Raw genomic sequence first — 12623 nt, forward strand, 5'->3', positions numbered from 1 at the left:
ATATAAATTTAGAAAGTTGTAAGAGATATAAGAAAGAGTACATATATTTTTGTAACAAAAATTATGTTTTATGAAAACACTATTATACTTTTTTTCCCTCATACAATATTAATGTTTTTATTTATTTTAGGATAAAGCAAGCAATCATAGAATAGACATAGTGTAAATACAAAAGCCACGTGTACCATAAATAAGATTAAGTAGAATAAAATGATGGAAAGGTGTTTCATCCATCTTTTTCCTAAAGCTATTTATATTCTAATTTCTACTTTCATAAAGTGTGAATTTGCCACTGAAATTTAGAGTGTCACTTTTTTCTGCTCAGTACCTAAAGTTTCAACAACCGACGGTTGCAGTAATTGACGAAGAAACACAAGTCTGGTAATTAATCTCTTATCAACTATTTTCCTTAATTTGCTTCTTACACTTCTCTATTAATTAGTATGGTTTAAGATCTAAAGTTTTAATAGTTAAACTTCATGTTTAGTCTTACTCGATAGTTTTGTCTGTGCGTAGACAAGAAAGTTTACATTAATAATATCGATGTGTTAGTGTGTAGTTCATAGATGATTTTCTCTTCTTCTCAAAGAAATTGTACAAGAGGGGCTGAGATTTCTTAATCAAACAAACTAAAGTTTAGTACGAGATAAAGGGCCAGTTTGTTTCAGCTTTAAAAAAATAGATTTTTTCTTTGTATTTTTGAAAATAGATTTTCTAAAACCGTTTTTCAAAATATTACAAGTTTTTTTATATTCGTTTTTTCTAAAATAAAACACTTAATTTGACATCCTATAACATAAACGTACATAATTGAAGACCAAAACTTAGTCAAAATCATAATTTTTTCAAAAAGTAGTATTTCAAAAATGATTTTTATGAAAATCTATTTGAAATAGCTTCAAAATTAAGTGATTTTTTAAAATTTTGATATCCAATTTTTTTCCATAAATAGATGAAATACCTAAAATCACATTTTGAGAATAACTATTCAAACAAAATTTTCATTTGAAGCTTTTATAAAAAGTTTCTTTATAAAAATTTTTTTCACAAAATTTGGTAACACTATAAAAATCATTTTAAAAAAAAGCTAAAACAAACGGGCCCAAAGCCTATGTTTTTAGAAATATAAAGCCTCTTTGATAATTCGATTTTATTTGTAGTGTTTACTTTAAGGAGTGTTTTCTTCGTGAGTAAATGGAGGTAGCTTTAAGTGGAGCTTCATTAAATAAAAATAATTGCTTTTTTTTTAAAGAAAAAGTGAAAATTATTGACAAAAGAACTACTACACTACTAAAACAAAAAGTGTGAAGAATAGAACATCAAATAAATTCCAACACATTTAAAAAAACAGAGAAAATTTATATAATTTTATAGGTGTGATTTTTGCTATTTTTCAATTAAAATATAATAAATATACTTAAATATTATTTAAAGAGTAAAAATAAGAGAAAATTACATGTGTAAGAGAAAATTATATACTTATCATATTTTCATTGAAAAATAGTAAAATTCACAAATTAGTGAATTCTATTTAAATTTTCTCCAATAAAAAAAATCAGAAACCTAGCTTAAAACTCAATTTAAAGAATACGTAAAAATAGAAATCAAAGTTGCTTGTAAGAAATAAGCAAATGAAGGTATTTCAAATAATTTGGCCAATAGATATCCAATTCAATTGTAGTATTTAAGTTTCGAGTTTGAAGTCACCATCAAGATAAAAACTTAATTGTATCAATCATTTGTGTTGAGGATGATTCCTTTCGCTTAAAAAACTTATTGTTTCTTTCGTTGTTCAAGATAGTTTCTTTCATTCAAGATACTCCATAGGCACGTCAACCAAAATACATGCATGTCATCCCTATCTTTTTACTCTCCCAATAATCTCATGAAAGTGACGAACATCACTTAAAATGAGTTTAGGTAAGACATAAGAATTCTCAACCATTGAAGGATCCCACTCTACTCCTTTCCAAAACACTCATAGTCACAAAAAGATCGTGAACATTATCCCCTTCCCACACCTCCACTACACAACAAAGATTCAATAGTAAGAATACCATGGAGGGCCAAATCATCTCTAGTTGGAAATATATTTTTCAACCATTTCCATTCAAACAATGACACTATAAAAGAAGCTACTTTACACCAAACATAATTAATGTTGTCCACTAGATCAAAAGTCAAATTTTGAATTAAAAATTGATAAACACCTTTAACGGAGTTTTTCTCGTAGCTTAAAACCCCCAAATCCATATATCGTGAACATTTTCTTACAAAACAAAGTTAACAAGCAACACATCACACTATACAACTATCTCATCTTCCCACGCGAAAAGTCTTTGCCTCGACTCTCTCCTATATTGATTATCAAACACAATCTGCAAAGACCGGCTACCGACAATTTTTTCATCTAATGCTACATTGTAGAGTCTACTAATTCTCTTGCACATCACACCATATTCCATCTATGGATCACACTAAAAGGATGTGCCCACCCCATCACCAACCACGCATAAAAAGTATTCCTCGGCCTAATTCTCCACACCAACCCCACCACATTTACAAACAAATTGAAAATCCTTCCACGATATAGATGTTTTCCTTCCCCCAACCATGACAAGACATCAATATGTTATATATTTTTGAAATAAAACTCTAAATTTGAGTGCCCCTTAGCCCACCTTCATTCTCCACTACCATTTTCTTAATCATAACACAATCAATTCTCTCCACGACGGACCCTCAAACCATATCTGCCCCGTTCTAAACACACTGTATCCCAATGAATCTATTATACTTTACGTGATTCTTCAATTCTTTTCTATAAAAAAGATTTAAACAAAAATTCTATTGTAGAGAAGATATTTGAACGAGCCTTGAAGAAAGAACGAAGATTCATTTTTAGATATGATATTTGAATAAGCCTTAAAGGAAGAGCGAAAATAAACTTTTAAGGACAAAATTGAGTAACACAAGCCAACCTTTTATTAATAAATTCTTACTCTTCCACGTAGAAAACCTCTTTACAATTTTATCAATTAACGTTGCCAAATTTATAAACTATGAGGATTGATACCAATTAGACGACCATAATATTAGAAAGGAACCTAACCAACTTTGCAATTCAACACTTGAGAAGCCTCATCTAACCAAGAAGCAGAAACATTAATAACAAGTAAAATTTTTGTGGAAACTAAACTTTAAACATGATATGAGTTCAAAAGTTAATAGATTGATCTTGATTTCTCTTCCATAAACTTTTCTCCTAAAAAAAAAAATGTCATCTAGAAACTACAAATGTGAAAATCATCTCCAATCTAATAGTCTATATATAAGCCTATATTAATAGAAGTGAAAAACATTGAATTGAGACGTTCAATAACTATCAAGATCAAGAAAGATGACAAATGATCCCATTTTAAAGTCCTTTCTCCAAATTAAATTTATCGATTATGCTACCATTAACAAGAAAATTTACAGAAACATAACATATACATTCCATCATTCATTTCCGCCATGACTTTATACAAACATCCCTATATATATATATATATATATATATATATATATATATATATATATATATATATATATATATATATATATATATATATATATATATATATATATATATATATATATATATATATATATAATCATGAAATACTGAAGACATTGGAGAGTAAAATTTCAAAATCAAAGTAATAAATGTGAAATTTGAACTTTTTACCATATTGTTGTTTATGTAAAATTCGAGCAAAAATATCAAGAACTCAACTTTAATGTCACCTAAAAAATCATCTGAAAATTCATAATTAACACCATCAAGCCTAAGGTTTTTGAAATTATCGCACTCTTTAACGACCTTTTTCATTTCGTCTTTACTAAAAAGATTTTTCAATAGAATTTTATCTTTGATATTTATCGTATAGAATAGTGGATTTTCAATACAAGGCCTATAACATTATGTTGTTTTAAGTGATTAACAAAATAAGTGAATGCGATGTCTCGAATTCGTACAACTCTTTCAATAGAAATAAATGAATTTTTTTCTTTCTATTATGGCATCATACAATAGAAAAAACTAAAATTAACATCACCTTTCGAATAATCATAGTTGTTAGATTTCAGAATTAACTAGTAGACTCACTCATACGACTTTACGAATCTAAGAGACTAATACAAGTTAACTCACAAATTTCTTATGTTACCCCTTATGCTTATTTAAAAGCTATAAATACTACATGTTACCTTCTAACAAGCATATCCTCCGCCCATCTTTAATTTTAAGATTAATTTTTCATATTTATAATTTTTTTATAAACTTATACATGTACCATAACTTTTTTACAATAAATTTTCTTTTAAGTTTAAATCAAAATATACAAATTTGTTTCCTTTTCTATTATATTATTAATTATAGACTTAAATGCAATTTTGACCCCTAAGTTTCTCAATTGTTTGATTTTGATCTCCATGTTTTAATTGCTTGATTTTGATCCTCCAAGTTTTGTAATTGTTTGATTTTAGCCCCTCAAATTTTAATTATTTGATTTTCACCTCTCAAGTTTGTCTTGTGTTGTATTTGGTAGTCCCTTATTGATACGCATACTAAATTTTATTTAAAAAAAAAATTCGTCTCTACAATTTTATTTTTCTTCTCTTTTTAATAGTTAAACTTTGAATGTAATATTTAAAAAATCTTAAATATTTCATTTAATTTATGTCTAATGACAAATTATTTTGAAAAAAATAGATCACTGTCTAATTAAAATAACAAACTCTTTGGCTAATAACTCCCTCATAATTAAGTATAAAGTCCCAAAGTCTAGCAATCCTATTAGTTATATAATTTTTTTATAAGGAATATTGCATGCTTGTCTGTATATTCTAAATTAAATGAAATATTTAAGATTTTCAAAATATCCCATTCAAAGTTTAACTATTAAAAATAGAAGAAAAATATAATTGTAAAATTTTTTTAAAAAAAATAAAAATTTAATCTACATATCATTAGGAGACTATCAAATTTAAAAGAGGATAAACTTGATGGTCAAAATTAAGCAATTAAAATTTATATGGTCAAAATCAAACAATTAGAAAATTTGATGGACCAATATCAAACACTTGAAATATAGGGACCAAAATTAAGCCATTAAGAAATTTAGGGGTCAAAACTGCATTTAAATCTTAATTATATACACAACTATATTAAAGGAATACACAATTTTTTAGAAATTTATTATTTCACCTTTTTTTTCAATATAATTGAAATTCATAGAGAATTTTATAATAAAATATATAACCTAACATGTGTATATTTGGTTACATGACTAGATACTTCCCCACATATATTTGACGATAAGCCTGCTGTGACTTGTGCACATCTTGCTTGCTCAATATATCAAATAGGACAATTGACACAATGACCTATTTAATATAGATTTTATTATTTGCATTTCAATGTAGATTTTATTTTTCTATTATGCCAAAGAAAATAATAGACTTGTCCATTCTTAATTCATTGGGAGGGACACTCTGCTTCTGTACTTACAAATCACACACTGTCACTAGCTCTTGGCTTGAATGGCAGAAAAGTTTCTGATTCTTAAAATTGCCACATCCCCATATAACGGTTTTTTACTATTAGTAGTTCCACTGTTTTATATTTTAAGAAAAACATCTTTCTATTGTTTTTTTTAATCAAGAGGGGCTGAGCCCGAAAACGAAACAAACTACAAAACTAAAATTCAAAAGCTAATATGACCTATGATATCTTTATGGAGCAAAATCTTAATGTGTGCATGAGCATCTTCAAAAATGTGAGAGCCATTCTGCAACTCCCTCACAGATCTGATAAGATCATCTACGACACTAAACGTATGTTTCAGAATGGCAACGTTGTGTTTTGCCATTTACAAACGAATTTTATTAATTAGATAATAAAATTAGAAAATACTTTTTAAATTAATATTTCTAATTTTATATTTACAATAAAATAAAATAATTATAATAAAAATTATTTAAGTCCACTTATTTAAGAGCATAAGATAAACCAATCTATACTGCCTAAAATTTTGACATACAGTTGATTAAATAAGATCTTATGCGCACTATCCCATTTTAACTGAAGTTAAATAAAACTTCTACAAATTTTATCATTGTTTAATCTTGACTAAATTAAAATTCTTAAGACAAAAATTTAAAAATTTATTGTCTCTTTTTCAATTCTAGGTAGTATTTAAAGTGTGAACGTTGAGGAAGCCCTTTTCCTTTCAAGGGGCCTGGAGGGGGTGTACCTTAGTTGAAATCTATGGTCGAAGGATTGTCATTTCTGATGTGAGAGACATAATCAATGCTTTCTTCTAACTGTAGGGTTATGTTTGCTATCTCTTCAATATATATTTTTTGTCATTTGCCTCACACTTCGTTATTTAATAATCGTCGACATAGATTGCAAAGAATGTAACATTGAAGAAATTAGTAAATCTCATGGAAAAAAAAAATTTCTCAATCCACTCCGGCAAAATTTTATTTATGCCCTTTGCTTCTGTAAATGTGCTTTTGAAAGTATTTTCTTTATAAAAAATTTGATTTTTTCCGTAAATGCATTCCATTTACGAAAGCTTAAAACATAATGAAAATTGAGAAGATTCAAAATTAATTGAAAAAATCCAAAATTAAATGAAATATTTCGTAAGGTTTTTGAAACTAGAGTGTTCCTTAGATATAGATACGAAATATTCTGTTATAATTTAAATCAATTACATTTCACTCAAAAACTTAATTTTTATAACAAAAGTGAAACATTAAATTATAGTAAATCAAAGTAGTACAATTGAGGTTTTCCAATTACTTTGATTTACTCTAATTTGATGTTCCATTTTTGATAAAAAAAATTGGAGTTTAGAAGTGAAACATACTTAATTTGAAAATATAACAGATTGTTCCGTAGGTACATCTACGGAACACTCTATTTTCAAAATCTTCTGTAGACTTAGCTACGGAAGATTTCATAAACTTAATTAATATGAGATTTCCCCAGTTTTATTATGTTTTACTATGTACCTATGAAAAAAATAAGTAAAAAAAAGGTGGTTCCGAAGATATATCTAAAAGGAACAGTTTTAACAACTTAGATGGTGAGAGATTCATGAGATGAGGATAGAGATACTCAAAAGAAATTGCTCTTTGAGTTTTTTTTTTCTTTACAAAATTTAACAATGAAGAAATTAGTAACAAAATGAATTTATTCGTCTCTAAATTTAGCAAGTGGTGTGGTAGGGAACTAGGAAGCTGCATGGTGTATGGGCATAATTTAATGTTTGAGTTTGATATGATATCCTCTATTTGATGATGATGATGATAATAATAATAATAATAATAATAATAATAATAATAATAATAATAATAATAATAATAATAATAATGTGTAAAATATGGTTTTAAATTGCGGTTGCGGCTGCGGATGCAGTTGTGGTTTCGGAAGTTGCGATTGTGGTCATTGCGCTTGTTGCGATGCGCATTGCGGCCGTTGCGGCGTGAATTTTTTAAAGAAAGTGTTTGAAATAGTATATTGAAAAACACTTAATTTTATATTCTTTCATTATATAAAAAGTAAATTGAGTTTTAGAAATCTAATATATTGATTTTTTATGAAAATATTAAAAAAACATGATGAAAATTGTCCGATGGGTTTCCAAATACATCTGAAAGCGAAATTTTAAAATCACACCGCAATTACGGAGGCAACCACATCCGCAATATTGCGGGTGCAATTGCGGTTGCAGACCGCAATTTAAAACCATGGTGTAAAACTTGTTTAATGTACGGTTTAGTAAAATGTGAGAGAAAACAAAAAGAGGAAAATGCTGTTGCGTGAGTAATTAAATTGCCGACGTTAATTTGTCCTTGCATATACATATGAAGTTTATATATATTTGGAATTAGTGCCTAGTGGTGTAAAAATAATATTCAAAAACCAGAAATAAATCCCTGCATATCACAACTAATAAGATGCATATTAGATATTCCCAAACGCGTATACGCCTTCATGTTTCAAGGACCATTCGATTATATCAAATAATTTAAATTTAAATTTTATATTTTAAATTATAATTCAAAAATTAAAAAACATATTTTTTAAATCATCTGGTCTTGATCGGACAGTCACAGATGCATGTGTGTATTACAGTGAATTTACATTCAATTATTAGTACTACTATTCTTAAGCTTTCACAAAATCCAGATCAATTTTCTTCTTCTTCTTATGCCACGTGTCACTAAGCAGTTGGCTAAGTTGACATGAACGAGTATGATTATTTTTGACCCATGGAGGAGAGGACCCATTTCTTATAGTTAAAATTACAGTAAGTATAATTTGAAGGATAAAATAAAACACACTGATAATTTTAATTTGAAAAATAATTGACATCACAATCATCATTAATTTGCCATTCATTATTTTAATATCCACCAGATTCATTGAAATAAATGCATGTGAGTCCATTATACAAAATCTAAACTTGCAAGAAATCCTCAAAATAGTAATTTATATATTTCCATTCCAATTCCATAGAATATAAGACAATCCCTTCAAATTGTATATGACAAGACATTTTACCCCTAAAATAGTCAATACAAATATCATTACTTTTTTGTGTAAGAGTAAGACAATCTTATTTTTGTTTGCATCTTCAATTCTTGTCTAAACATGTTATTTGTTCCCTCTTTTTCTTCAGTTTCAGACTTCATTCTCTCATTCTATTTATGTTTTGTAAATTTATAGCAATAATTATAGACAGTTATGAAGCAGCAGCAGCAGCATCAACACTCGGCCAACAAGCAAAAACAGGTACTTGTTTTCTTTATCTTGATTCTTGCATGGTTGATTTGAATATGCTTTGGTGTTTGTGAGTAATTGGTAATTGAAGTAAGGTAAATTGTAGTGAAATTGAGCTGAATTATTATTTTTTCTTTGGTTGTTGTTGTTTGTAGAATTTATGGGCGACTATGGTGTTGCGCAAATGGCTTAACATTAGAAGCAAGAAGCCTGATTATGTTGCTGACTCTGATGATACTGAGGATGACCCTGAAACTGACTCTGACAATGAAGGTTAGTCTATTGATTGATTTTTCTATTCATGCAACAAATTTTGTGTATGTTTGGTTTCACTTTTGAAGCAAGCAGGATTGATTCTGAAGGTGTATAATTGATTTTATTAGAACTCGGAAATTGACAATTTTGGTTTGTGTCTAATTGAGAATTGTTATTGTTTTGGGATCTTAGAGACTGAGTCTTGTGAGATGAGTGATGATTTTTGTCTAGTTTGGTTTTTCTGTCATGTGTTTCAGCTTGAATTTTGTGTATTATGCAGAGTGGAGAACCGGTTCGCGGTATAGGGACAGCAAAGAGGATGAAACTCCATCTGAATCATGTGGTAATTTCTTTTTCTTTCGTATATGAAATTTAGTTTATCAAATGATGACACACAAGTTTTACTGATTGACCTCAATTCAGTTGTAATAGTAGTTGTTTCTAATTTTACTTCGATTCTTCAAATCACGAAACTTTACCTCACGTTTTTTTGATTGCTTTATATATACACACCCTCTGAATTTCGAATGAACTGCAGAATTTCTCCCTGGCTTACGGAGGCAAAAGTCATTGACAGTAAGGTCTCAGTATATAAACAAGAAGGAACTAAGGTTAGGAACCGCTTTCGTGCTTTTTCAACAAGTCATATCTGACTCTACTTGCAATGATTAGATAGCGTAGAAAACATAGCTTACTCGTTATTTTTTAAAAGCCTCTCATATTTCGATTCTGTTGTACATTTTTTCTCTTTTAGAGTATGTGTTGGGACATGGAATGTTGGAGGAAAACTTCCACCTAATGACCTTGATATTGATGATTGGCTAGACATTAACCATCCAGCTGATATATATGTCCTTGGGTAAGTTTCGTGTTAAATTTTCTCCTAAAGTTGCACATATGAACGATTCTGCTTTGTTGATAACGTAAAACTTTTAGCACGGACAATATCAAAATTTTCTTGACATTGTTCAATTTGTTTGACTGACTAAAAGGTTTCTTTGCACTTTGCAATTGCAGCCTTCAAGAGATTGTACCTTTAAACACAAGTAACATTTTCGGTGCTGTAGATACTCGTAATGTGCCGAAATGGGAAAACATTATTAAAGAAACATTGAATAGAGTTCAACCAAAACCATCTAAGATAAAATCCTTCAGTGATCCTCCATCGCCATCAAAGTTTAAACCATCTGATGATGCTCCAGATATCGAAGAAGAAGAAATGCTACTAGAAAGTGATGGTGATATTGGTGAGGAAATCCATCCTTTGGACGAAGGATATGAAGTACTCGATGGAGTCACAGATAAACCGATCACACATGAATCACTGAATACTAGTTTGAAGGATTCAAATGCTGCTGGAATTGCCAATTCACGAGTGATTATCGATAATGATTTAGAGAATCAGTTATCTTATCAAAGGAGGTTGGATAGGCTAAACTGTTTACGTGACGAAGATTTATCGGCAAAATTTGAAACACCATCTTCTCCACAGATTAGTAAACTATCTAGAATGGTTAGTGGGACTGAAAGGATTGGTTTGAGTTGGCCAGAGCCACCATTACATTTGTTATCTCATACCGTATTGGAGAGAGCAACTTCTCTTAAACCAGTTAAATCGTTTAACGCGACAAAGTCATTTAGAGCCACTGATTCTTTTAAATCAAAAACACATGCAATGGATATATTGGCAGAAATTGACCTTGAAGCCTTGATGAAGAGGAAAACAAGATCTTCTTATGTGAAGATAGTGAGCAAGCAGATGGTTGGGATTTACATCACCATTTGGGTTCGAAGGAGCGTGCGGAAACATATTCAGAATTTGAAGGTTTCCACTGTTGGTGTTGGTGTTATGGGCTATATTGGCAACAAGGTCTTTAAAATTTTCCTTTTTCTTTGTGATCAGTTGCTAAACATATATGACAAACATAAAATCCGATGATTATAAAGTTAAACTATTTTTTTCGATATTTTTCAGGGATCGGTATCAGTGAGCATGTCCATATATCAGACACTTTTCTGCTTTGTATGCACCCATCTTACATCAGGTCAAAAGGAAGCAGATGAAATCAAAAGAAATGCCGATGTTCGTGAAATACATCAAAGGACTCATTTTTATTCACTTTCTGATATCGGACTTCCCAAAAGTATATTCGATCACGAGTGAGTCCATGTTTTATACACCATATTGACATTGTTGTGTCCTTTCACATTCTGTTTGAAATAATTATAATCATTTAAGCAAATTCCAATTTTTTTGCAGAAGAATAATCTGGTTCGGTGATCTGAATTACCGTATCAATTTGTCATATGAAAAAACAAGAGATCTTATCTCGAAAAAGCAGTGGTCGAAATTGGTTGAGAGCGACCAGGTAATACTAATATACAACCTTTCATTAGATGAATTGTGTACTGCATGAGAGAAATGTATGTTATTTATTGACATCGACATCTTATTATAACAGCTTGCGAAAGAACTAGAAAAAGGTGTATTTAATGGATGGTCAGAAGGAATGTTAAATTTCCCTCCAACCTATAAGTACGAGGTTAATTCAGACAAGTACATTGGGGAAGAGCCGAAAGTTGGGAGGCGTACACCAGCATGGTATACTTTAATTTGTTTGATTTGAGATTCTTCGTCAATGTCTGTCTATACGCCTTTAATTAAGTTGTTTATTCAAATCGATATGTCAAAATGTCTTTCTTTTTTAATATTCGCGATTACTTTTCAGGTGTGATCGTATTCTTTCTTATGGAAATGGAATGAGATTACTGAGTTACAAAAGGAATGAACTTAAACTTTCAGACCATAGACCTGTGACTGCCACATATATTGCTGAGGTTGAGGTTTTCAATCCAAGGAAGCTACAGAGAGCACTTACATTCACGGATGCGGAGATCGGAAACGAAGAAATCATCTCAAGTTTTGGCACTTGGAATTTATAGCATATTCTGGACAGGTGAAGGAGCAGCAATGCTAGTTATTCCAACTTCTCAAATTCAGAGTCACTATACTAGATATTAATAAATTTCTTCATTTGATATTTCTTATATATTTCTAAAGTCAAATCTTATAGAAAAAATAGTTGTATGATCTGTACATCAGGTATCTTATGAACATGTTTTAAAGCTAGTTGTTAGATTGGCTGTATTGTATATGTAAACTCTGAACTGTATTTGAAGAGCTTTCATAGGAAACTTTGGGTATGTTTGTAAAGAATAAATAGAAAGCAATGTGTTGAAGATGCTATATCAATCCAGCTTTGATTCCCTACACTTTCAGTACAAGGTAGCTTTATAATACAGCTTTGCAGAAACTGAAATCTCCATTTGATTTCCAATTTTCCTGCAAATATATTCATTATCTATATTTTTGCATTGTAGTTTGATGTTATTAGTTGTAAGAATAATATTATGATATATTATTATGAATACAAGAACTCCTTTATAGGAGAAAATGCAATCAAGCAACTCCTTTATTTCAAGAGAGACATAAGGAAAATAAAATGAAAATAAATTTAGAACAATA

At 29.5% G+C, this 12623-nt stretch overlaps 1 protein-coding gene across 5 annotated transcripts; it reads left to right on the forward strand.

The window, feature by feature from the left end:
- Positions 1 to 226: 226 nt before the first annotated feature.
- On the forward strand, positions 227 to 12344 carry LOC131631772 (type IV inositol polyphosphate 5-phosphatase 3-like). 5 transcript variants are annotated; one of them, XM_058902532.1, is made up of 12 exons: positions 248 to 381; positions 6235 to 6371; positions 8789 to 8854; positions 8998 to 9115; positions 9378 to 9440; positions 9636 to 9708; positions 9852 to 9956; positions 10115 to 10967; positions 11073 to 11257; positions 11358 to 11466; positions 11560 to 11699; positions 11827 to 12344. In XM_058902532.1, the coding sequence occupies exons 3-12, from the start codon at positions 8807 to 8809 to the stop codon at positions 12038 to 12040; spliced, it is 1908 nt and encodes a 635-aa protein (XP_058758515.1). In that variant the 5' UTR covers positions 248 to 381; positions 6235 to 6371; positions 8789 to 8806; the 3' UTR covers positions 12041 to 12344. The 5 variants fall into 5 exon arrangements, with proteins under 5 accessions (XP_058758514.1, XP_058758515.1, XP_058758517.1 ...); XM_058902534.1 differs by having other exon boundaries at positions 6235 to 6339; XM_058902531.1 differs by lacking the exon at positions 6235 to 6371 and having other exon boundaries at positions 227 to 381.
- Positions 12345 to 12623: the final 279 nt, after the last annotated feature.

This window comes from Vicia villosa, unplaced genomic scaffold (genome assembly GCF_029867415.1).
Source record: "Vicia villosa cultivar HV-30 ecotype Madison, WI unplaced genomic scaffold, Vvil1.0 ctg.000863F_1_1, whole genome shotgun sequence".
Taxonomy (NCBI): Eukaryota; Viridiplantae; Streptophyta; class Magnoliopsida; order Fabales; family Fabaceae; genus Vicia; species Vicia villosa.

Coding starts and splice junctions, on each gene's coding strand:
- LOC131631772 (XM_058902531.1), top strand. CDS start 8,807: ATGAAGCAGCAGCAGCAGCATCAACACTCGGCCAACAAGCAAAAACAG. Junction 9,709..9,851: donor ATAAACAAGAAGGAACTAAG/GTTAGGAACCGC, acceptor TTTCTCTTTTAG/AGTATGTGTTGGGACATGGA. Junction 11,700..11,826: donor GGGAGGCGTACACCAGCATG/GTATACTTTAAT, acceptor ATTACTTTTCAG/GTGTGATCGTATTCTTTCTT.